A 27,333-nucleotide genomic window follows, 5' to 3' on the forward strand; every position below is an offset into this window, starting at 1 on the left:
TTCTCAGATATCTGGCAAAGTTTGTAGCCTGTCTTTTTCTTCTTAACAGGGCCTTTCACACAGCAAAGTTTAAAATTTTTATTTTATTATGTTTGATAATGTCCAGTTTACCAACTTTTCCTTTTATGAAGTCTAAGGACTTTTTGCCTAGCTTTAGATACTGAAGACTTTTTCCTATTCTAAAAGTTTTGTAATTTTACATTTAAGTCCGTGATCCATTTTGAGTTAATTTTTGTATAAGCAATGAGACTTGGGTTGAAATACATTTATTTGCCTATCGAAGTCCACTTGCTCCAGCACCATTTGTTGAAAAGTATGTCTTTCCTTCGTTGAATTGCTTTTGCACCTTTGTCGAAAATCACTTGGGCATATTTGTGTAGGTCTATTTCTGGGTCTTCTGTTCCATTTGTCTCTATCCCTTCACCAGTACCACATACTTTTGATGACCAATGATATAATAAGTCTTGAAGTTGGGTAGAATGATTCTTTTACAAAATAGTTTTAGCTCTTCTAGTTCCTTTGCCTTTCCATATAAATTTTAGAATAATTTTACCTATATCTACAAAAAGTCTTGCTGGAATTTTTATAGGAATTATGTTAAACATATATCAATTTGGGGAGAATTGACATTTTTCTGTATTGAGTCTTCCAATCCATGAATATGGTATGTCTCTCTGTATATTTAGATTTTGCTTCATTTTTTTTTTTTTTTTTTTTTTTTTTTTTTTTTTTTTGGCACATCGGCAGGCGGACTCTCAACCACTGCGCCACCAGGGAAGCCCTGCTTCATTTTTTTGATCAGTGTTTCGTAGTTTTCAGCATATAAGTCCTATACTTGTTTTGTTAGATTTACTCCTAAGTATTTCATTTTATAAGTAATTATAAATGGTATTATATTTTTAATTTCAGCATCCACATGTTCATTGCTAGTATATAGAAATACAGTTGACTTTTGTATGTTTATTTTCTGTCCTGTGATCTTGCTGAACTCACTTACTAGTTCTATTTCCCTGTAGAGTCCTTGGGATTTTCTGTGTAGACAATCATGTCACTGACAAATAGGAAATTTTTATTTATTCCTTTCCCATCTGTATGTCTTTTATTTCCTCTTCTTCTATGGACTAGAACTTTCAGCACTATGTTAATTTAAGAGTGGTGAGAGTGGACATCCTTACCTTGTTCCTGATCTTAGGAGGAAGCATTTGGTCATTTACCATTAGGTGTAATGTTTGCTGTAGGATTTTCATAGATGTTCTTTATAAAATTGAGGAAGCTTCCCTCTATTCCTGTTTTTCTGGGAGTTTTTATCATGAATGTCGAATTTTGTCAAGGTCTTTTTCTGTATCAATTGATAAGATTATGTAGACTTATCTGTTCTTCAGTTTGTTAATATGGTAGATTACATTGGTTGAATTTCAAATATTAAAATGGGCTTGGATCCTTGCAATAAACCCCACTTGGTCATGGTGTAGAATTATTTTTTAGATTACTAAATTCTATTTGCTAATATTCTGTTAAGGATCTCTGAATCTATTTTCTAGTTTTGTTTCCTATTGTTTTTGTCTGATTTTTGTATTAGAGTAATGCTAGCTTTATAAATGAATTGAAAATATTCTCTCCTAATGTCTGAGATTGTGTAGAATTGGTCTCAATTCTTCTTTAAACATTTGGTAGAATTCTTCAGTAAAACCATCTGGGTCTGGAGATTTCTTTCTTTCCTCTTTTTGAATTTTAAAATTATGAATTCAGTGTCCTTAATGGTAATAGGCATATTCAAATTATTTCATAATGGATGAGTTGCAATAGTTCGTGTTTTTCAATTTACTGGTACATTTTGCCTACGCCGTCAAATTTATATGTGTAGGGTCATACATAGTATTCCCTTATTGTCCTTTTGATATCTGCAGGGTTTGTAGTAACATCTCTTTCATTCCTAACATTGGTAATTTGTATCTTCTTTTTTCTTTGTCTCTCTTGCTAGAACTTTGTTAATTTCATTGATCTTTTCGAGAAACAGCTCCTTGTTTCACTGATTTTCTGTAATGATTTTCTGTTTTCAATTTCATTGATTTTTGCTCTTATCCATATTACTTCCTTCTGCTTGCTTTGGCTTTATTTTCTATTCTTTTTCTAGGTTCTTGAGGTGAGAGCTTTGATTATTGTTTTGAGAATTTCCCTCTTTTCTAATGTACGCTTTTAGTGCTATAAATTTCCCTCTTAGCATTGTTTTAGCTGTGTCCCACAAATTTTGATATGTTGTATTTCCGTTTTCATTCAGTTCAATGTATTTTTAAAATTTCCCTTGAGATTTTATCTTTGACCCATGGATAATTCAGAAGCATCTTAATTTCCAAGTGTTTGGAGGTTTTCCTGTTATCTTTCTGCCATCAGTTTCTAGTTTGATTTCATTGTGGTCAGAACACACAGTGTGTCTGATTTCATTTCCTTTAAATTTGTTGAGGTTTGTATTTTGGTCCATGTTATGATATATCTTGGTATATGTTCCGTAGGCACTTGAAAAGAATGTGTATTCTGCTGTTGTTGGGTTGGGTGATCCATAAATGTGACTTAGATCCTGTTGGTTGATAGTGTTGTTGAGTTCTTTCATATCCTTGTTGACTTCTTTCTAATGAGTCTCTTTGGTTATTTTAAAATTTGAACTTGCTGATACTACTACCACTACTGAGTTGATTTAATTAACTGCTTATTATATGCCAAGCATTCTGTTAAGTCCTTTAAAAGAATTATATAATTTAATCCTCCCAATAAACCAGTGTGTCACATATACTGAAGTTCAGAGAGGTTAAATGACTTGCCTACCAAGGTCATACAGCTAGTAAATGGCAGAGCTGGCATTCCAACCCAGGGCTGTCTGACTACCAAATGTAACCTCTGTGCAATCTGCTGTTCTATCAGGATTTAGGACTCGATGAGTTTTCTTCCAGTTCACATTTGAGTAAGGATGCAAACATTATAGTGGTGGCTGTGGGAAAAGTCCCACCAAGGTATGGTTGGCAGCCTCCCCAGTGATTCCCACTTCTTGGCATTCATGCTCTTGTGTCATGCCCTCCCCTTGAATACAGTCTGGACCTAGTGACTCTCTTCTAATGGACAGAATATGGCAAAAGTGATGGGGGGATGTCACTTCTGAAATTAGGTTACAAAGAGACTGTGGTTTCCATCTTGGGCCTGTTCATGCTCTCTCCCTCTCATCTGCTCTGACGGCAGCCAGGTACTGGGTTGTGAGCTGTCCTATGGCGATGCCCACGTGGCAAGGAACTGATGTCTCTGGCTCACAGCCCTGGGGGACCTGAGGCTGCCAGCAGCCACATGAGTGAGCTCAGAAACAGATTCCCCATACAAGCCTTGAGATGGCCAAAGCTCCAGCTGACACCTTGACTGTGCCTTGTGAGAGACCCTTAGCCAGAGGCACCCAGCTAAGCTGTGCCTAGATTGCTGACCCACAGAAACTATCAAGTAATAGATGTTTGTTGTTTTAAGCTGTTGAATTTGGGGGAAAACACCAAGAAAGAGAGAAAACAAAGGAAAGAAGCCAAAATTTTGGCTTCTGCCACCATCCCCTTCTTTGGGGGTTGAAATTCCAGGGAAATCAAGAGATGGTAGAAACCACTGCCAGATTGGAGTAAAACATGTAAGAAAAGGGAACCTGGGTCCTTGTTCACCACGTTTCTTTCTGAGAGGTCTCATGTGCCAACGAAGGGCAAATGCAGAAGGAGACAATCAGCAGTGTGGTGTGTGTCAGCCAAGAGAGGGCTTGACATAGCCTCTTAGGGTCTCCTGGGAGAAAGAGCCTTGAGATTCCCTGGTGCCCCCAGAGATGCCATGGAAATTAGAGGAGTTGAGACCCTGGGAGCCTGTCTTGGGATTTCGGTGGTGGAGGGGAGGTGACCTCTGGAAGGGACACTGCCTGGAGCCCCTCCTGGACAAGATACCCCCTGCCATCTGTGGATGGCAGGATTTAACCAGGGACTTAGTGTATAAGATACGATGCTTCAATGCTGGGCAGACTTAAGGTTACTTAAATCTTTGAAGTCCCCATTCCCTCTGGCCCCAACACCGCCATTCTGTGGGAGCAGGGGCTTAAAGCCAAGATGAGAACGTTTCTTACAAGCCTGTGATGCTATCACCAGTCATTGCTATCATGTGGCAGCCCCATTGCTTCCACAAGGACACTGGGACCAGTGACCCGTAGGCCTCCTTTTTTTTCCACTTGTGTTCCTTCCCTGACTCAGATGGGAAATGTTCCTGATTAAATGGAGGGGTAAGTGACAGCCATAAACAGCAAGAGTAAGAGAGGTATGGAAAGGGTAGCAGAGGCCCAGAAATAGACTCATCTGTGTGCTTGAAGTTGGCTTGGTGCAGGAGGGAGGAGAAGCCTTTCCTCACTCATCTTTGGTGAAATGGAGTCTATTCTTTTTAAAGTTTTTTTTAATTTTTAAAGAAATTTTTTGGCTGCGTTGGGTCTTCATTGCTGCCCGCGGGCTTTCTCTAGTTGCAGTGAGCGGGGGCTACTCTTCGTTGTGGTGCATGGGCTTCTCATTGTGGTGGCTTCTCTTGTTGCAGAGCATGGGCTCTAGGCGCACGGGCTTCAGTAGTTGTGGCATGTGGGCTTAGCTGCTCTGTGGCATGTGGGATCTTCCTGAACCAGCACTCGAACCCATGTCCCCTGCCTTGGCAGGTGGATTCTTAACCACTGCGCCACTAGGGAAGCCCCTGGAGCCTAATCTTAATTGATGCTTCTTGCTCTTGCTCCAGAATGAACTACCCTCAATTGATAGTCACCATACATGCCTGTTCCTTTTTCTGTGGTTACATTGTGTCCTCCTCTTCCTTGGAAATTTAGCTTGGGTTCTAGGGCTGCCATGTATGGCTGTACAGATTGTGCACTGCAAAAGTCCAGGCGGTACCATATCCTTAGGAGATGAATTGTAAGTCATCTCCCAGAAATCTTTCCATATCATAACCCCTGGATTCTCACACTCCCATTCATTCACAAATAACTGAAGCACTATTAAGTGCCAAGTGTTGTTCTAGGTACTGGGGATTTGGCAATGAACAAGATAAATAGAGTTTCTGCCGGTGGCATTAGTATAGGAAGAGACAGACAATTACCACATGAATAAATAAAGTAAGTTTAGGTGTTATAAAGAAGTTGCACATGTGGGGGTGAGGTAAAATGTTTGGGAGATACATTCTTATGTTCTACAATAATACACTGGACCATAGACTATAAACAATAGATGTTCTATTCTTAACCATTTTGCCCCTTTTCCTTTTGAAACTCAAGACAGCAGACAATATGTTGTATGTATACAATGGATATTTAATGCAAGGTGGTAGAGTTAACAATTAGCTTTTGCATTTATCCTACCAGGATGAAATGGTATTTTAAGAGAATATGAATTGCTCAATGCGCTGAGTGGGAATAGTTTGAAAATTTTATTATTACATTATAAAATTAAGAATACTTTTGTGGGTTTGGCTGTGGTAGAGAGGCAGATTTTACAAATTAATACACTATTGACTTTTTAAAAACTATATTTATTTTTGGTTGCATTGGGTCTTTGTTGCTGCACGCAGGCTTTCTCTAGTTGTGGAGAGTGGGGGCTACTCTTTGTTGCGGTGCGTGGGCTTCTCATTGCGGTGGCTTCTCTTGTTGTGGAGCACGGGCTCTAGGTGCGTGGACTTCAGTAGTTGTGGCTCACAGGCTCAGTAGTTGTGGTTCTCAGGCTCTGGAGCGTAGGCTCAGTAGCCGTGGCGCACGGGCTTAGTTGCTCTGCGGCATGTGGGATCTTCCCAGACCAGGACTTGAACCCATGTCCCCTGCATTGGCAGGTGGACTCTCAACCACTGCGCCACCAGGGAAGCCCCCCAGTATTGATATTTGTGGGGCATATTTTCTAAGACTAGGAGAGCCTTCAAAATAATAAACCTTACTAGGTCACATAATTTTCCCATAAAACATAGTGAAATATAACTGAAATATTTAAATATCTTTTGTATCCTTAATGGTTTTCTATGAGTAATTTGTAGGGGTTTTTTTCTGGCTAAGAATCTTCCTTCCCTTAGACTTCTTCACTGTTATTACCAGTACCAGTCGTTGGCTTTTTTTAGGAGTCTTAAAAAAAAAATACTAAGTAGTGGGCTTCCCAGGTGGCACAGTGGTTGAGAGTCCGCCTGCCGATGCAAGGGACACGGGTTCGTGCCCCGGTCCAGGAAGATCCCACATGCCGCGGAGCGGCTGGGCCCGTGAGCCATGGCTGCTGAGCCTGCGCCTCTGGAGCCTGTGCTCTGCAACGGGAGAGGCCACAGCAGTGAGAGGCCCGCGTACCGCAAAAAAAAAAAAAAATACTAAGAAGTAAAGGTTATAAAAAACCATGAAAGTCATTGCATTCTTGACAGTAGAAAAATATCAGAACATATGAAGATGTTCATCCATGAGGTTGGCCCACTCTTGGGATAAGAACCCCCTCAATACACTAGCCTTAGAGGGCTTATGACTTAAATGAAGCCTTCAGAAAATGAGAAATCACCATGAATCAGCAACCATTAGAGTCACTGAAAAGTACTGAAACAGAGAATGTTAAATGCACAGATGCTAAAGGTCTTTGGTGTCTAAATCACAGATCCATAGCAGGAGGGCAAAATGTAGTCACTTGCTCATCTCTTTATGGCTGTAGCATACATGAGATCATTTTGACGGAGAAGACAAGAGAATATCACACGAGAAACTGTTCTGGAACACCATAAATTGGATTTGTAGCCTTTTGCTATATATCAGCTACTATGGTTGGTTCCTAATTTGTCACGAATTCATAAACGCTCTGAATCTCAGGTCCTTTCTCTTTAATGAGGGTTGGTAATTCCCACCTCCAAGGGCAGAGCTGAAGATAAACAGAGCCAGGGTTTTGAGAGGCCTTCATAAACATAGAAGAAACCCACAAAATCACGGTGTTACTGTCATTCCATCAGATATCGCTGGCTTCACATTCCCAGTTTTGTTCCTTGAGCAGAATAAAAACACTGGCTAGTGAGAATGGACACTCTGTAAAGGGTTTAACTTACTTCTTTTACAAACCACTGACAAAAGGCAGGACCAATCCATTCTCTTGCATGAATACCGCAGTCTATCCAGACAGCTCTTTTGTAAGCTCGTGATCTTCTGCCCAGCTGAAAACAAGAGTATTCACAGTAACCAATGCAGGCTTTTATTTTTGGATTGACTGACCAGCATAATTTAATATGGTTTCAGCATAATACTTCACTAGAGTTGGTTCATTAAGTAACCCATAAAAAAGACAGATTTCCTATCGATTTCAGAAGTCCAGGCTTGTTTATGCAGAAAGAATAAATTTATTGTCTGAATTACGAATCAAAGAAGTAGAAAATACACAAGGAAAATGCAATTGCTTAAATAGGCTTGCTTCTCCATTTTCATATAATATGTGACTTAAGTAAGAAGCTAATTTTTTCCCTCCCTCTCTCTCATCCTTGCCCTGTTTCTCTCCACTGCCCTCCCCATGCAGGGAATCAGACGTATTCCCAAGCAATATCTATTAAAGAAACAGCTATGCCTTATATGTAGAGAAAGTCAAATTTTATTACAATACAAAAGGGAAACACAAAGTGATTTGTAGAGTCAAGTGACAGACTTTTCTTTATTATCCTATTATATCAATTTCATTTATAATACGGTTTCTAACCCAGTTATCAGTTGATGGCTTTTGACATTATAGGGGATCTAGTTTTCATTCATTCATTAATTCACTCAACTAATGCTTTAGGAAATCCTTTTTAATGTCAGACACAGTGCTTGGCCTTGGAGATTCAGAGACGAGAAGACAAGGAATTTATACGGTAGTAGGGGAGGGCAGACACATGAGCAGTTAATCATTATAATGTGAATATATGTAAGTTACTTTGGCAACTCGGGTGCTATGTCTCATTTCCCTGTGGATCAAAAGAGGAGCCCTTGAAGAGTTGAGCAAGACTTGAAGCTTGCCCTGCAGACAAGTGGAAGAAGGCATCTCAAGCTTGGAAGAGAATCTGAGCACACCGTGTTTGAGCAGCTGCTTCTGGGGTATGAGGAAAGAATGGCAGATGAAGCTGGACACAGAGGCAGAAGACACATGAAATTGCTGGATACTAAGTAACAGAGATAAGGCTTCATCCTGTATTCCATGGGAGGTGTGTGTGTGTAGATGGATGAGAGGGTAGAGGATGGGGACTCACAGGGAAGTTCAGTCCTGAGGCTGCTGTGACTGCAATAGTCCAGGGAGAACAGATCCAGAAACAAGCTAGGGCAATAGCAGTGAGGACAAGAAAAGAGGTTTTGACAAATCCAAAAGTTAGAAGAAAGAATTGTCAGTTCTTCATGTTAGATTTAAATAAGTGATGAGAATAAAGGAGCGGAATTCAGGATGGTTCATGTTTCCTGACCGGAGCACGGCAGTGCCATCCTGAGTCTCAGGTGCTTTGGTGAGTATCGAGATGACGATGGCAAGGTGGCAATGAGCTATGAATGTCCAGTAAGTACCAGGGAGCAGACTCCACTGAACAGAAAAGTCTGGAATGACTGTTGAAACCATGGGGTGGATGTGCCCATCCAGGCAGGGTGGGGAGAGGGAGAGCACAGCTGAGGAGAGAATCCTGGGGCCACCAGCACGTAAGGAAAGAACAAGCGGAGAGGAGCCATTGGAGGAGACCTGAGAGAGGATGGTCTGAGACGAGAGGAGAACCAAGTAGGGGTCATTGCAGATGTTTTAGAGGTGTCGTGAGGGCAAAGGCCAGGGAGTCAAGGTCTGAATGGTTGCTGAGGAAGTAGAGACAGTGATGCAGGGAAGTCTTTTTAGATCTTTGGCAGAGAAGAGATGGTTCAGTGGCTGAAAGAGAACTCAGGCTCAAGGGCTGGGAATGACGTATACCTTCTTACACATTTCTGTAGTTTTGCACTGGTTCATCGTAAGCAGAACCAACTCACAAATAATGTTGGTCATTATTTTTGAAGTGCATAAATACTGTTTTAGAAACAGTATTCTTTGGAATACTCAATGGCAAAAATTAAATATGGCTCAATAAACCTAAGGGAAATTTTTTTTCTTAAATTACCAGATAAGGTTAAATGTGAGACACGATGAAATGCCATTTCGTTTCTTTTCCCCATAAGTCAAAGCTGAAAACGACGAATGTTTAGTAAATATTTAGTTACTAATTTCTTATTTTTACCTTTAAAACAAAAAGAGATCTTCCCTCATATGATTTTCCAATAGAGAACATGTGAATGAGGCCTGAATGAGTTTTATTCAAATGATGCATCCAATTTTGAATCTAAAAGCAAGTAAATAAAAACCACGTCAGACTCTCACAATTATGGAGCTTTTAGTAAACAAAAGAGAACAAAAAGACAACAGTGGGTTAGGAACTCAAAGAAGCATATGTGGAGCATAAGATTGAATGAAAAACCAATTTTGTAGTTTTAATTTTCTTCAGGACAGACACTTAAAATTACATTTTATTTTCTGCTTTTATGAATAGTTGCTTTATGTCTTTATATTGTTCCCCTTTTAAAGCATACCTTCTACTACTCTGTGTCATTAACATCTTAATGGCAGAATTTTACAGAAAACTAATCAATGTGTTCTGGGTCCTTTTTGAAAAATCAAAATTTATTTCCATTTGCCCCCAACATTTAGAGGAAAAGAAAGAAAGCAGCTTCAGGAAAACCATCCCAACTATTTGAAAGTGTTTATTAAAGTCCTCTATATTGTAATTTGCCACAGAACAGAAGGTGCTAAGAAAAAGGCATTATCTTTTGCATTTAAGGTTTATTCTACCCAGCCACACATTGGAGGGCATACTCTGAATAATTTCCCGAGTAATAGCGATACATTTGCATTGATCCATTCACACACATTTATCTGTCATCGGGGAAAGTTATATTTGAGATGGATAAAGAAGGCACTTAGAAAGATGGGTGACATTTCTGACTTGAAGCCCAATAAAGGAGTAAGGAAATCACAGAAAAGTGTCCCTCCGTTCCATGATGTGAAAGAGTCTGTTCTAAAAAAAAAAAACAACCCAAAAAACAGATTTTCCTTTCTTTCTATCCCTATTTAATCTAACGAGCAGGATACACAAACACACATACATTTACATATCTATATTAATATATTTTTAAATTTGGACTTATTTTTCTAGTGCACGTTAATAGCAAGTATGTCAAGTTGTCTAAATGTCTAATCTAACTTGACATATCTAATATGTCAAGTTATCTAAATCCTTTCCATTGCTGGTAACTTCAAGCTTCTAAAAAGTATGTTAAAAACAGGAAATATGTAGAAATAATTTTGAATATATATATTCTCTTAAGAATATAACAGGATCTCATTTGTTCTATGACTGGCATTCCTGTGCTCAATTCAGGGGAAGAATGAAAAAATGTATGTACTCATCCATTCAGTCATCCTGTAAATAGCTATCTATTTGGAAGTCTCTCTTTGCTTGCCACTGCAGATACAGTGGTGAACAAGAAAGCAATGGCTTGTGCCCATGGCCCTTTCAGCTTATTAGGAGAGAAAGGCATTAATCAAATAATCATACAATAACATAATTAACTATGATAGGTATCACATCCATGTACCATGGGTGCAGTACTCCGGGGGTTGAGACTAGGGTGTTCTGGCCCCATCTGGGATAGCAGAAACAGCTCTCTTCTTGCTTAAACTGAGATTTGAAGAATAACTAGTTGTTGCTCAGATGTACAGTAGTGGCAGTGGGGATGGGTCCTTGTTTTTCTCAGATACAGTAAATAACAGCAAGCTAACAGTCCCTGAGGTGCCACAAATGAAGCTTGGTTTTGGGGAGGTCTCAAATTTGCAGAGGGTATGGGGCAAACATCAAAGTTCACTCTACCCCTCAACCAAACCATTGCCCTCAAAGTCTGGCTAGCTCTACCGTCCATGCATTTTTCAATTAGGGTGTTTATAACCATAATTACAGTCAGCCCTCCACATCTGGGGATGCAGAACCATTGGATACCAAGGGCTGACTGTACTACGTCATTGTACACAAGGGACTTGAGTATCCATGATTTTGGTATCTGTAGGGGGTCCTGGACCCAATGCCCTTTGGATACCGAGGGGCGACTGTATAGCAGCTTTACTGCACTCTCCATTGAACTTCCCCTGTCCATTGTAGGGGGGGGGTTGGATAAAGCAGGTGAAATTAAAATTATTTTGCTGCTACTTATATAGTGTAAAAGGCTTAATGGAAGAGAACTGAGGTGCCTGGGCAATGTAAGAGCTGTACGTATTCTTCATATGGCCTCTGCCTCTGTCCTTATGCTTCTCTCCCAATCCTGAGACTTAAATGATAAAGATGCGCTTGTAAAAAAGCAACAAAAGGTCCTTTGATTACATACTTCTTCTAAGGAGTGATAAACTTCATAATTATATCCAGGGACGGATCTTCGACTTCTCTGGCTTGGCAAACTGCTTCCCTTTTCCAGTACTTTCTGAAGATCTTCCATGAGGATCCTGGATTTGAAATGATAGACATGATGAAAATTAAATGGAAATAATACAAAAGTCAGTCAATATCAAAAGAAAATCATGCATCTGTGAAAAGGACAGTGAAGGAAAAAAGGACAGTGAAGATTGACACTTCTAAAAACACCAAATGTTGGGAAGATGTTATTTTTCAGAAAATAAAAACTGTTAAATAAATGATATAATGAATATAAAATAAAAATTATAGGCAGGTGTTCCCAAGTAATGAGCCTAATAATAACTACCATTGATTAAGCAGCTACAAGAACTGAATGATGGCGTGGGAACACATATTTACTGAGCACCTATCAGGTGGCAGGCACTGTGCTGTGTATTTTACATGAGCTTAGTTAATAACCCTATGAGCTTAGACTTTCTTGTTATCTCTATTTTACAAATGGGGAAACTGAGCCTCAAAAGGGTTAAGAACCTGTCAATATCACTCTTCCAGTGAGCACAGAGCCAGAATTGGAACTTGGAATGTGAACCCAAGTTCCAGGCTTTAGACTCAGGTCCGCTGTGACATGATGAAAAATGAAGCACGACAAGCTCCTCCACTCCTTTGCCACATCCTCCTGTTCGGCTGCTTCTATCTGTTCCCATGGCTTTTGTCACTGAACTTTTGTCATGTTGTCACCCGGCATACTTGACCCAAGACTCAGAAAAGGGAAAGAAAGAGACTACAATACTCAAGAGGAAATGGAAGAAATACCTAGAGTCGGAAAAAGCTAATTTCACTGCCTACCAGTATCAATGACACCAAGAGAAGGCAAGCTTAGGTAATCAAAGTGAATGCATTTGGAAATTGAAGGCCGAGGCCAGGGTGAGGGATTCGAGTCACTGAAATGTATGGAACCAGCTGGACTGGTGTTATTATTTTTTTTTAATTTTTAATTTATTTTTTATACAGCAGGTTATTAGTAATCAATATTATACACATCAATGTATACATGTCAGTCCCAATTTCCCAATTCAGCACACATACCACCATCCCCACCCCACCACAGTTTTCCCCCCCTTTGGTGTCCATACGTTTGTTCTCTACATCTGTGTCTCAACTTCTGCCCTGCAAACCAGTTCATCTGTACCATTTTTCTAGGTTCCAAATACATGAGTTAATATACAATATTTGTTTTTCTCTTTCTGACTTCATTCAGTATGACAGTCTCTAGATCCATCCACGTATCAACAAATGACTCAATTTTGTTCCTTTTTATGGCTGAGTAATATTCCATTGTATGCATGTAGCACAACTTCTTTATCCATCCGTCTGTCAATGGGCATTTAGGTTGCTTCCATGACCTGGCTATTGTAAATAGTGCTGCAATGAACATTGGGGTGCATGTGTCTTTTTGAATTATGGTTTTCTCTGGGTATATGCCCAGTAGTGGAATTGCTGGGTCGTATGGTAGTTCTATTTTTAGTTTTTTAAGGAACCTCCATACTGTTCTCCATAGTGGCTGTATCAATTTACATTCCCACCAACAGTGCAAGAGGGTTCCCTTTTCTCCACACCCTCTCCAGCATTCGTTGTTTGTAGATTTTCTGACGATGCCTATTCTAACTGGTGTGAGGTGATACCTCATTGTAGTTTTGATTTGCATTTCTCTAATAATTAGTGATGTTGAGCAGCTTTTCATGTGCCTCTTGGCCATCTGTATGTCTCCTTTGGAGAAATGTCTATTTAAGAGTTGCTTGTAGTAGTCTCTTAGGATGCTTTATATTTCTGTGGTGTCTGTTGTAACTTCTCCTTTTTAATTCCTAATTTTATTGATTTATGAGTCCTCTCCCTCTTGATGAGTCTGGTTAATGGTTTATCAATTTTGTTTATCTTTTCAAAGAACCAGCATTTAGTTTTACTGATCTTTGCTATTGCTACTGTTTTGTTTCTATTTCATTTATTTCTGCTCTGATCTTGATGAGTTCTTTCCTTCTGCTTACTTTGGGTTTTGTTTGTTCTTCTTTCTCTAGTTCCTTTAGGTGTAAGGTTAGATTGTTTATTGGAGATTTTTCTTGTTTCTTGAGGTAGGCTTGTATAGCTATAAACTTCCCTCTTAGAACTGCTTTTGCTGCATCCCATAGGTTTTGGATTGTCGTGTTTTCATTGTCATTTGTCTCTAGGTATTTTTTGATTTCCTCTTTGATTTCTTCAGTGATCTCTTTGTTATTTAGTATCGTATTGTTTAACCTCCATGTGTTAGTGTTTTTTATGTTTTTTTCCCCCTGTAATTCATTTCTAATCTCATAGTGTTGTGGTCAGAAAAGATGCTTGATATGATTTCAGTGTTCTTAAAACTGGTGTTCTTGATGAGATCCCTGAGCTAGATATAGACTTGTCACCCTGGTACTCACCAGTCTCCTCTAACTAGAGCCATGAAGTAACAAGGTGCTCACTCCTTTACGGTAAAGATGTTAAAGAGCCTCTCAGTGATTTTTCCTGGGCCTGGCAGGCAGCTAAAAAACTTTGTTTTCATATTTTATCTTTCCAAAGAACCTGTGGCTTGGTGGTTTCAGTGCCATTAAAAGAACGTGTAATGGCATTTTTAAAAGAGTTTGTTTCAAAGTTGACCTATGTAAGTCACTTAGTAAAAAAAAATTATCTTGAATTACTTGAATAAATACTTTTTGGTCCTCAAAGGAAGTAAATTTACTTAAGGTCATGCTGGGTGTAGGAAATTCCTTTTGATTTACTCATTTGGTATTTACCGAGGACCCACAGTGGACAAAGCACTTAATCTGGAATTTTTCATCAGCTTACTGTTCTTTTTGTTTCAATTTTCAACCTTTAGAACTAGAAACATTAAAAATCAAGGTAAGGTGTGGTGGTACCACGTTGGTAAGTTCACTTGGTAGCTGCTTGCCATGGCTCAAAATATGAGTGGAGTTTAGATTGTCAGTCTGAATACGATCTGTATTAGTTCTTTCTTTCTTCCCCCAAAGAAGGGAGTTACAGATGAAAGTAGGTTTGTATGGATTAAAGAACTTTACAGTATTGCCAGTGTGGAGGTAAAGAACCAAATGAACTTCTTCGTCAACATCCAATCTTCTTGTGTTGTGAGCGAATCTGGGGTGGTCAAGAAAAATGCGAGTATGATTATGGCTCAGTTGGTTGGTTATAAACTGTCAACAAATTCCAGTTACAGTAGGCAATTTCCAGCTGTCTTTTCCTCGCCAGTACCATCTATCCTGGCTACTTTTCTCTATTTCAAGAAAGTAAGGGGAAAAAAAAAAAAAAGATTTGCCAAAGCCAGCAACCTACAAAAGAATCTCCTTCTGAATTTCCAGTTTAAAAAGATACATGAACACATACAAAAAAGGTTTCAAAATTATAAAAACCTTTATAGCACGTTTACAAAATTGAGCTCTAGTGTATTACTTTTGCATTATTTCCAAAATGGACAGACTTTCTAAATACTGGCTTGGCCAAAAAGTTCATTCGGGTTTTCCTGCAACATCAGGAAAATGTGAACGAACTTTTTGGCCACCCCAGTATAAACAAGCACAGATAACTTGTTTCCCCTCAAGGTAAGACCAATTCCGTATATTCATCACCAGAAAGTTCTGGTGCTGATACATCTGCTTGTTTGGCAACTCTTGGTAGAACCATCACTGTACCCCTTAGAAAGCTAATATTAGAAAGCTAATATTAGAAAGCTAATATTTTCTCAGGAGTTTCAGTATGAAAAACTATGCTCCTTAATTGATTAGATCCTTAAGTCATTTACCAACTGATAATGATAAACATATTACTAATCACATAACGAAATGAACTGTCAAAATAATTCTAATGGATAATTGCTCCTACAAAATATTTACCTTAATGTTTTCTAGTCAAGTTTGCTAGTGTTTTAACCAAAGTAAATGATGAGGTTTTTCAGTTTGAGGTTGTGGAATCACTCTAGTTGGGTATTAGTTTCTTTGATGAATCAACTCTTAAGCTTCTCAGTTTTAAAGTTTCCAAGTGCCCTAAATAGAGCTGGCCTTTGGATCCCCAGTATTTATCCATTCATTTAGGCCAGTGATTCTCAAGATGGCCTGCTTTAAAGTCACCCATGAGCTTTAAAAAATATGCCACACTGAGCCTTACTTAGACGAGAATCTCCTGTGCATAGGTATCAGGCCTTTCTAAAAAGTTCACCAGGTGATTTTAATATATTGTTAGGCTCAAATTTAGGCTAATTAATCTGGCAACTGATGGCTCTCAGTCTTCTTAGGTTCTATACTAGATAAAAGTGGAAGAGAGTATTAGAATACAGCTGGTCCTTGCTTCCTCTCTCCTCTCTTCAGTGTGTCTGCTGGATGTGGTCAACTGCCTCTCAGCATTTATGCCTGTACCCTCTTTGGACTTCCTGTGCTGAAAGGGCTGGGAAGCTGAAAAGTACTTTTCCTCGACTCTCTTACACCTGTGGTTCTGGGGACAAATCTGTGAACTCTGACAAGACAGGATGTTAAGAACGAGGCAGAGGCCATCTCCTGCTGCTATGGCGTGTCGAGGTCGCAGAGGTGTGACTGTTTAGAGGCAGTCAGGTGGCTGGACTCAGAACTCCAGGGTCTAGTCACCAGCTTCCTGGCATGAGAGGCAATTATGGTAACGACAGTGGTGGCAGCAGTAGCACAGCAACAGCTTCCTAACTGCTGGGCTGTCACACCAGATCTGCCTACTTGGTCCTTGTCAAGTAGGCAACTGGAAACCGGCAAGTTGACGAAAAGCCCATGAAATGGAGCCTAAAATGGCTTTTTTTTTTTTTTTCGGTTACGCGGGCCTCTCACTGTTGTGGCCTCTCCTGTTGCGGAGCGCAGGCTCAGCGGCCATGGCTCACAGGCCCAGCCGCTCCGCGGCACGTGGGATCTTCCCGGACCGGGGCATGAACCCGCGTTCCCTGCATTGGCAGGCGGATTCCCAACCACTGCGCCACCAGGGAAGCCCCAAAATGGCTTTTTTGTAGTTTCTTAGTTCCTTATGGCTGATTATTATTTCTACCCCAATTGTATGTACTCCTAAAATAGCGACTCCTAGACCTATTAAGAACTTTCCAAGTGATGTCATCACTTAGTACAAAACCACCTCCCCAAAGCTTCCAGGGAGGAGAAGGGGGGTGGTCAAAATTTGAAATTTTAAAGGTATTTAATTTTCAAAATGTTTGAAATATTTTTATGGCAAAAGGAGTCATGTCATATCGTTAAGGGGGCTGTATCACCTGGGGCCAGACACATGCGGTCACATAAAGATGCCTATAACTATACATTATGTACAGTTGTACAGAGTAAATGATCATCTTTTGAAAATACCCCTGGCTACAATAATAAAAGTCAATTAAAATGATCTCTACCTACCAGCCCCGTGGAACTTAACTGTTCTCCGTTATTACCTTGGGAACAACAAAATGAATAATTCTAAATGAGTGCTCTCCATGAGGAGACAACTGGTTTAAAACACTTGTTTGTTAGACTCTATTCTCTGTGGAATAAAGGGTGATATTTGATTCTGTATCAGTTCCACATGACCTATATTGAATGGCAGGAAATAGACACTTGTTAAAATAACTGGTATATTCTTTTCTTCCAAATAATAATTAATGAAGCATGTGAGTTTTTACTGAGGACCTATAGATATATAAGCACTTCCCTGAAAGGCATTCAGAGAATCAAAGCATGCTTTCAAAGCTACAGCAATGACTAAAATGTGTTCAGTATGAACAAGAGTTTTTATGCACAGGTTTGACTCTACCCTGTTCTAGAAACACAGATAAAATACCTTTCTGCAAAAAGCCTATAAGTATTTTAATAAGCCTGTAAATACGTCTCTGGCAGGTAGGTATTTGTGTGGACCAGCGAGGGGTGTCACAGCCCCTTTGCACCCCTTGGCCCAGCCTTCCACTGAGACTAGGGTTCTCACCATTGACTCAGAGCCATGAACCCTTCCCAGGCCTCGCCAGACATCATCAGGGATCTTTCTGCCAGTTTTGGCAGTACAACCACTTGCTGAAAAGTTGGAGTAGTTGAGGCTAGTCATTTACAATCATGCCTCTCAGCCCTGAAATCCTAGGGTTCCAAACAAAAGGTAACTCACTCATTCCCTTCTCACTAATTCACTAGCCTGTGTTTCTCCCCGCAAGATCCTACACTGACTCTCCATCTCTTCACCACATCCTTTTGCCTTGTGCCTGTTGGAATCACTCTTTGAGTGTAAATAAAATTCCTACATCCTCCAGTCTCTTCAGAGAACTCTCTCTTCTCATATTCTTGCCCCAGTAGAAACCAGACTTTCTCAAGGACACAGATTCTTCCGTGGCTGTCTCTTCTCCCACTTCTCTGGCCACGGGGCCAGAAGGGAGGGAGGTCAGCATCCTCCTGGGCTCCCATTGGTGCTTCCCCATTAATCTTCTAGCTTCCAGGAAAAGCTCATCTTCCCTTCAGCATCAGGCCACTCCTGGTTGCTTACCTCGAAGCTGGTATTTCCTGTCCCTGGAGTACATTCTCTCCCTCCACCTCTAATCTAGCCATAAGCCAAGGAGATTCAAGACTGCTGGGATGGTTTGCTGGTGATTAAGCCCACTCATGCTTTCCTTTCAACATCTTTATTGGAGTATAATTGCTAGCCCACTCATTCTTGACTGCATCAGCCTCAATGACCTCCACCTCAGCCATCTCCTTCATTGCTACCCCTATAATCTTGTCATCAGCCATAAATGTTCTTCCCCAGAACTATTAACATCCAATAGCCTACACTTCTTTCCTTCCAGTTTGTTGCCCTCACACCTGTTTTAAATATAAAGATCTTAATACCCTTGATTCTTCCATCTTGTCCCATCATTCTTCCTAGACTCTCCTCCCTTCCTATCCAGACTAGACCCCATGGATGACTACTTGAGCTAGTATCTCACTAGGAACCTCAACTTCCCTCCACCCTGATCTTTTTGTGGTCCTAACCAACAAAACCTCAACTCTGTATCAGTACTGCAATCTCTCTTCTCTGCAACAACCACTATTATTGGTTCTTACCCTGATTTTTCTCTCGCAACACTCTTTAACCCCTATTTCTTTACTCTGAGTAGATAAATTTTGCTTCTCACTTCATCCAGATAATTTGGCTGTCAGTTATGATCTCTTTAAACTTGTTGACTCTCTTCTCCACAATCTTAACTAGATCCACAGTTACCTCTTTGGTCTTATAGGATAAGCTATCTTTCACTAGTGTTTAAATCCCCTCCCTCACATGTGCATTCTTTCCTGCATCATCAATGTCTCCTTCCTTGCTGGTCCTTCCCTTCAGCTTACAGGCCAAAATTGCCTCCTTACCCTAACATGCCGAGTCTCAAGCATCCACTGACGTAGAATCTTCCTGTAGTCGCTCCCCACTCTCTGCCTCTCTCCCTAGTATAACTTCTAAGAGTGGTAGAACAGTCTGCTCTCCTGTTCCATGTTCTCACCTCCTGTTCACTTTTCTGTCTTCTGCTCCTAACAATCTAATGCTACATTAGAGTTACCAGTGCAATTTCCATCATCAAATCCAAAGGGAACTGATTGATCCTTTTCTGGCAGGATATCACTGCAGCACTTGGTGCCACTGACATCCGTCCTCTCAAAAGGTTTTTGTTGCTTTGACTCCTGCGACTATTTCCCACGTGTTCCATTCTTACTGCTTAATTATTCCTTAGAAAAACAAAAAACAAAACCCTCAAAATATCCAAATCCGTCTACTCAGTCACCACAGACAGAAGACTTGGAGTCATCCTTGATTCCTCCTCTTCCACCTACATCCAAACAAGTGCAGAGTCCAGGTGGTTTTGCTTCTGAAACATCTTTTGGAGTTCTCTCTTGATTCTAGGACTCTGGTCCTGACTCAGGGGCCTCGTTCTGTCTCCTCTGGATCACTCCTGTGGCCTCGTGCCGCTCCCTCCACCCACTTACATGTGGTTCCCTTGCTGACACCCTCCAGTTGTGCAGTATCACCCACAAGATGAGGTCTGAGCCCCTAACTCTGAACAGCAGGCTGCCCACAACCTGGCTTCCCCCCCAACTTCTCCAGCATCTTCTCTTTCTGCTCCCCAACTTATACCAGTTCCCTGCACACATACGATGCTGCTTCTTGCCTTTGCTGGCATTGTACCTCTGCCTTCAAGGTCCTGAGTCTCATCCTTTGTCTAACTGACACAGCTCCTGCAGAGTCTGGCTTTTTTCTGTCCCTGTCTCCCTATCCACCTTGTAGGCATGGATAAGCTACTCTCCTTTCCTCACACAGTAAAATGCTTCCATGTTTACACTGATTACTTACAGGTAATGGTGAAATGACAGGGAAGTGTGGTTGCTTCCCCCTCCCCCGTTTCACTAATAAGAAGCTCATAAAAGGCAAATATAACTGTGTTATATTCATGTTGGTTTCCCCAATGTGAAAAATAGAACCTGAAACAGTTGTTGGCACTTAATGCATAACCTGAATACAGTTATCATTCAGTTCAACTGAGTACAAATGAATTAAGCAAGGAAAAAGCATGCTTACTTGTAGTGGATGTTGGTTTCCTGTAGGAAGGCTAACAGGGCTCGGGAACCATTGTGGGGAATATGGACATCAGTAACTGTTCCCTCTGATACCTGGGAGATACTGCCGGGCTGCCACAGGTCCACCTGTAGTGCAGGAACCAACCTATAATTCATATTCAGTGTAGGTGGGGAAAGATCCATGTCACAATGTCAAACATGTTGTCTTGTTTGCATACAGCAATACCAAACACATTTTAGAATTAGACTCAATGCTTACATCATCAGGGTAAAACTCCTAGTTGATTTTGAACTTAGTGTCCAAATTATATGACAGCTATATAGAACGTGATCGTTTACAATAGTTTAAAGACCAATCAAGTCACAAGATAAAAATGAGGTAAAAAAGTCTTAAGTATGACTTTGATATTGCTTACAATTACTTATCGCACAAACATTTGAATACTAGCAAGAAAGAGAAAGGTATAAGTGACCCTTCATCCTACTATACAAGCAAATCGTGGTGGCTTGACAACGTTTGGTAAATTTAAATGGAGCATTCTCCTGATGCCACCTCCCCCCACGACTTCATGCCTGTTCACCAGTTCCTCCTCAGCCTTCACATGTCAGCAGAAACATGCCTTTCTCGGGGGGGACTTGTCAGCTAGGGTAGGGCTCCTTGTCATAGTTCTTAGAGCACCTCGTGCTTCTTTCATCACGTAACTGCCTCTTACCAGAACGTAAGCTCCACGAGGGCAGGGGATTTGTCCACTTGGTTACCACCCCATGCCAAGCGCCTGAAACGATGCCTTGTGCCTATTAGCAACTCGGTCGTTATTTGCTGCATGAGTGTAGACCCCACAGGGTAACTGACTACACATTCATCACGTGTTCAGTGTTTTGTAGGAATGCTTACAGCAGTGTTCCCAGTGCTTGTCTAGTGTTCCACGCCTCGTAGGAGCTGCACAGGCATTGAAAGAATGACTGAATTCAGTGGGGATGGAGGACAGCCCCATCTTCTGCACAAGCCGAGAGCTACATGTTCAATACGGCACAGTTTGCCTGTGCAGTCACGCCTACGTCTCCTATTTGGGACTCCCTCTTCCTGCGTTTCTTGTCTTGGTCTGCTGCAGGATCTTGATCTCTGCTAAGACCTTATCTGATAAAGTTTAGTTACTTCATCTTTACTTAGGTGTCAGTGTCCGCGTTCTGTCAGGGAACTCCAGAAGACCGAAAATATTTCGGGACTGAAGGAAATACACCCCTGGTGGTATAATTTCATCTGCAACAGGGTAGAGAGGCACTTATTTTGGGGACAATGAATTTACCTGTTTTTCTTTCAAGAAGCTTACTCCTCCGCTAACTTGCAAGGGCAACTCTGACTCAACTAACATGCTAATCCAACAAGCATAGCACAACGGAAGTGTGGGGCTAGGAGGGATGCTGAGAGGTCATTTGATCCATCTGTCGGCCCTTGAGCAAGGATACATCTAGGACTGGACCCAACTGTCCCCATTTGATGCATCTAAACCACATCTTTTATGTTTCCCAAAGAGGAGAGTCGACACTATCCTAATTTAACTCATATCCACATTTAACAAGATTGTCAGACAGACATTTTCTTAATCCTTTACACCACAGCACACTTTTCATTTTTTCTTGTTCCATTCTTCAGTGAGGAATGGCTGATTTCTTGCCCTTGTGAGATAAAGAACTTTTCTCTACATGTTAGATTTTCTAATCCTTTAATCATCTTTGCCTCTAAACCCATTACAGAGACAGATTTTGATCTTAAGGTGTATCACCTAGTACCTGTGGAGATGAGGAAGCAGTGCTCTATTTAGAGGGTGGAGAGCCACAGGAACCTGAAATATCTGAACCACCACGCTGGTGATGAGTCTGTGAGTGCTGTTTTCTGGGGCATATGCTAAAACAAGAATCCTCATCCCACAGAAGAGAGTAGCTTCCCCATAGGAAAATTCCATGGAAGAAACAGACCCTATGGCCTGACCTGGAGAAGGCTTCCTAGGAAACGTCATCAGAAAACAGTTGGTCTAAAAGAAACCAACAAAAAAGAATTTGCAAAAATCAGGAACTGTATTTTGTTTTGATATTAGAAAAGTAAATTATTAAATGTGTAAATTAAAATGTATTCTCCAGTAATATTTTAGGGAAGGGGTGCTTGGATAAGTAACATGGATATTTCAGTCTGGGTGGCAGGCGATGCCTGTATCAAGATATAGGGGACAGTAATATGTGAGATTTGTAAAGTACCACACACTTTATAGGTGTTTCTAGACCCAGGTTCATAGAAGTCAAGTCACTTTCCCGAGGATGCACAGCTACCAAACGGTGACACAGGATATGCCTAACTCCAGTGCCCATAATCGCTGGCTGGGTAAGTGTCTCCAGGATTTCCTGAGACTATCTCAGAATACGAAGCACCTTCCAACTTCCTGACTTAGTGTTTGAGACAGTCTGGTTTGGTGGGTCTCACATCCTGGTCTGTCCTGTTAGGGGCTTTTTGCCCTAAGAATTATATATGCAGGTATTTCAAAGTTCTAATCAGCCCACCATGGGCAGGCTACCATCAATCACTTATGTAGAGCCTGATCCTGTCTGGATGAAGTGATTCTGAACTGACCCTGGATTATGATGACAAAGTATCACCGGCCTGGTCAGGATGGCCTAAGGCTGTTTGCCAACCGTCTCAGGTCTTCATCCAAGGAAAGGATGGTCCTCTGCAGAGCCTTGGAAGCTGGTGGTTGTTCCCATGCATTCTTTACCTTATATGACTCTGAGTCACAGCCAGATCTATTCAAGAGATGGAGGCAGTTTATTGTAAAGGTCAACAGCACGGACTTGGGAATCCAACGGCTCTGGGCTGGAATGCTAGTTAGTTCTGCAGTATTGACTGCGTGACTTTGAGGTTTTTAACATTTCTGAGCCTTAGATTCCTCATCTGTACTGTGAAGATCATTTTAAAACCTACCCACAGGTTTTTTGTTTTTAATATTAACTGGAATATTAGAAGTAAAATACATAGCAGAGAGTCTGGCACACAGTGACAGCTTGAAAGCTATTAACTTTGCTCTTACTGTTATCTGAAAAGCATATGGGTGGCCAACATGGTGGAGTAGGAAGACCCAGAGCTCAGCCCCTCCCAAGAGCGCACCATAATTACAACTATTTACTGAGCAGCTACGGCTGAGCATGACCTGAAGACTAGCAGAAAGATTTGCCACAACTAAAGGTATAAAGAAGGAACCACGGGGCTTCCCTGGTGGCGCAGTGGTTGAGAGTCCGCCTGCCGATACAGGGGACGCGGGTTCGTGCCCCGGTCTGGGAGGATCCCACATGCCGCGGAGTGGCTGGGCCCGTGAGCCATGGCCGCTGAGCCTGCGCCTCCGGAGCCTGTGCTCCGCAACGGGAGAGGCCACAGCAGTGAGAGGCCCGCGTACCGCAAAAAAAAAAGGAACCACAACAAGACGGTAGGAGGGCCCACAACCAGGAGCAAAATCACGATTGCAGGGGTTCTTCCCAAGGAACAAGGGTCCGAGCCTCACACTGGGCTCCTGCAAAGGAAGATAAGCCCCAGACTGTCTGGCTTTGAAGGCCAGTGTGACTGAGACTCCCCCTGGGGACATAGCTCATGGTACCACAAGGACACGGCTGCTGGCAAACTCCATTTTGGGGTCCTCCCTCTAGCCTATTAGTGCGAGGTGCTAACCTGCTCCCCAGGTTAGCAGCCTGGTGACCCTGCAGCGTCCCCCTGAGGCAGGGGCCTGGTAGCCCTGGTAGCAAAATGCTTTAAAAAAGGAACAATTGGAGAATAAAAAAGAGCAGAAATTTATAATCCAATAGAATAATTAGAAAACAAAGTTGAGAAAATTTCCCAAGATGAAGCACAAAATGGTAAAAAGATGGCAAATAGAGAAAATGTAAGAAAAGAAATTAAATCATAAGTCCAACATCTGATGAATGAGAGTCATAAAGACAGAGTAGAAGGGAGAACATTATCAGATCATTTATACAAGAATTTTTCAGAACTGAAAAACATGAATTTCCTGATTAAAAGGGGTTACTGAAAGCACAATGAATAGACCCACGCCAAATTACATCATAAAATTTCAGAATACCAGGAATAAAGAAAAGATCTTAAAAGCTTTTAGACAGTTTACACTAATGACCAAGGAGCCACAGGACTTAACATTTCCAGCAATAGAGAGAACTAGAAAACTTCAACCCTCTTCTGCTGCAAGACAACTAGAAAATATTGAATAAAATATAATTAACATTCCTGTAAAAGTAGAGTGGAGCTCCCCCCCAAAACATAAGGGAAATTCCCAGTAGCCTAAAATAAAGAAGAGAACGCCAGTTAGGGCTGTGTGCACATGGGTTATAATGGTAATTCAGGTTCAGAATTGTGGGAATCTGTCACAACCATACAGGGAATAAGGCTGAGATCTGGGGCCCAAAGTTTGGAGCTGGAACTGAGATTCTAGCATAAAACTAGAACTTCAAAGGGCAATAGCCTCAGTGAAAGAGCAGGAATTAAAACAAAACAAAGCAACTACACACCAGTAAGATTTGATAAGGAGGCACTTTGTGTTAATAAATGCAAAACCCCTCCAAAGATGTACCCTCAAGCCAGGCCACGCAGAATTCTTTCATCTGAAACCTTGTTGAAGAAGAGCTCGTGAAAAAAAATTATAAAACACATGAGTGAGGTATCCGCTGTAAGTAAAAGCCAATATATTCAACACATGGCAGGATTATTCAACTAAAGAGCTTCATAGTATCTAAAAGAATGGCTAGAGCAATTTCCTGAAAAAGAAAGGAAATGAAGGGCTCTTGGAATTTCTGAAGATGAGATACTTTGATGTGGTTATCACTGCATACAGATGGAATATTTAAGACAATTACGTTATTAACAGGGGAAAGGTAAAGGAGCTTCAAGGGAGGGAAAGTGTCTACAAAAACACAGAAAAAAGCATCAGAAAAAAACAGTTTCAAAAAAGAAATGAGAAAATACGTCAGTAAATATAGTTAATTAAAAACGATTACATTCACCAGTTTAAAAGAGCATGAATATTGAATAATAGAAACTATTCTCCTCAGTACTGGTTACAAGAGACATAAAATAAAAACAACGAAAACAAAAGAATGGAAAAAGGTATATACCATACAAATACTAAAGAAAAAAAAGCTGGTAGAACTATATTAATAGCAAAGCATTTAGGGCAAAACCACTTTTGGGGATAATATAGTAATATGTATATCACTATATATAGTGTACAAATATAAAAATACATCTATCTGTATCTATATACATATGTATGTACATATGCACATCCATCTATACTGATAAAATGCTCAATATACCAGGAAGATATAAATACTACAATCTGAGTGTATCCAATAAAACAGTATCAAAATATATACGGCAAAAATGGACAATATCATCAGGATTTTAAATTATAAATCTTCCATTATATCTCAGTAACCAAAAGATCAGAATTGCTTCCCAAGCACACTTAGAAAGTTTTTGAAAATTAACTCAATACCAGGCTACAAAATAAGTTTTAACAAATGTCAGAGAATTCATGTCAAACAAATGTTCTCTGATTACAGTGTAATTAAATTTAGAAATCAATGACAAAATATATCTACATTTAGAAATTAAAAAACAGACTTTAAATAACTTGTGGGTTAAAGAAGACACTGTAGTAAAATCGGGACCAAATCAAAACTAAATAGAACATTTCTAAGAGAAATTTATGACCTTAAATGATCCTGTTACAGAAGAATAAAGATGAGAAATTGATGGGTCATATGTCTAAATCAAGAAGTTAGAAAAATAGTAATACACAAAAAATTATAGAATACAGGGTATAATAAAAAGAGGATAAATTGATAAAATGGAAAACAAAAGTAATGGTGAGGATCAAGAAAACCAAAAATTGGTCTTTGAAACATTTAAAATAGAAAAATTATTAGCACATCTGCTTAAGAACAAAAGAATGAAGGTTCAAATGACCAATATTAGCAGCGAGAAAGTGATAGCCTGAGGAAAACGATTATAAGCCAATCTTACTTATGAACGTAGGTGCCAACCCTAGAAATGTATGTTAGCAAACTAAATATAGGAAAAAGGTATTAACATTACTGAATGCAATTATTAGTTTAACATTATTAGTGTATTTCATCATATTAATAGTAATGTATTAAAGAAGTCATATGATCATATCAATACACTCGGAAAAAAAAGTATCCATAGAAATTAGTACTGAAAAAGTGTACTTCCTTAGGCTATTAAAGAGTATCTACCAAAAATCTTCAGCAAGCATCTGTATACAAGAGTAGTGTTAGAAGCATTCATTTTAAAGTCAGAAACAACAGACTGCCAACAAACACATGAAAGAATGCTCAACATCATAAAAGTAAATGTATTTTAATGCCAGTTCCAGATTCTCATACTGAGGGTCACTGACAACAAGAGAATAAAGAAAAAAAAAGGCTAAAACCTGAAGAAACAAGACTGTCATTATTCACAAATCACTGTATACATAGAAGGCAAGCAAGTCAACACAGGTAAACCATGAAAATTCAAAGATCAGCAGCATTTAGAGATATAATATCAAAGTAAATATATACACACACGTCAGTGTAAATGTGTTTTGCTCAGCCTTGAAATATCTTCACAAAAATAACATTAAGTGAAAAAGCAGGTTATAGATTAGTAGGTATAGGTGATGTCACCAAAATGGTGACATAGGAGACCCCAGCCTCCATCCTCCAACAAAGATCAACAATTAGATATCCACGAATACAAACAGCTCTGGGTGAGATTTGGAGTCTACTTAAGTTTCAGCAACACAGTGGAACAACAACAAAAACAAAAACGGAGAATAACTGCACAAGAAGAAAAGAAAGACAGCTTCATTTTGCCTGCATCATCCCATCCCCCAAATCAGCATTGCTCAGTACCAAGAGGGAACATCCCAGTTAGAAAGCGTTCCCCTCGGTAGGAAAGGAAGAGCAAGGAAAGCAACCAGCTTCTGCGGTCTTTGGGGCCCTACCCGAAGGCCCTGCTTCAGTTTCATCTCACCCAGCCTGGCAAAGCTGAAACGTGTAGCGCGGGCTAGGAGCAAGGAAGAAAAGCAGGGGCTACTGATAGCAGCCATGTAGTGGGAGTAGATCATGGTTCACAGGGACCTCTTTAAAGAGAAACTGAGTAGGAAGTGCCACCGAAGAAGGAACCAACGGCCAACACAGCTGCCACAGA

General features: G+C 40.4%; 1 protein-coding gene across 1 annotated transcript in view; it reads right to left on the reverse strand.

The window, feature by feature from the left end:
* The window catches only part of LOC112395695 (carboxypeptidase A6-like), a 215,318-nt gene that overhangs the window by 19,508 nt on the left and 168,477 nt on the right, over positions 1 to 27,333 (reverse strand). The window contains exons 3-6 of the mRNA XM_024739029.1: positions 20,068 to 20,192; positions 11,441 to 11,555; positions 9,247 to 9,348; positions 7,087 to 7,191 (exon numbers count right to left, since the gene is read on the reverse strand). Coding sequence (XP_024594797.1) covers positions 7,087 to 7,191; positions 9,247 to 9,348; positions 11,441 to 11,555; positions 20,068 to 20,192 — 447 coding nt within the window. The remainder of the gene's footprint in view (positions 1 to 7,086; positions 7,192 to 9,246; positions 9,349 to 11,440; positions 11,556 to 20,067; positions 20,193 to 27,333) is intronic.

Source organism: Neophocaena asiaeorientalis, unplaced genomic scaffold (assembly GCF_003031525.2).
Source record: "Neophocaena asiaeorientalis asiaeorientalis breed wild unplaced genomic scaffold, Neophocaena_asiaeorientalis_V1.1 scaffold299, whole genome shotgun sequence".
NCBI classification, from domain to species: domain Eukaryota; kingdom Metazoa; phylum Chordata; class Mammalia; order Artiodactyla; family Phocoenidae; genus Neophocaena; species Neophocaena asiaeorientalis.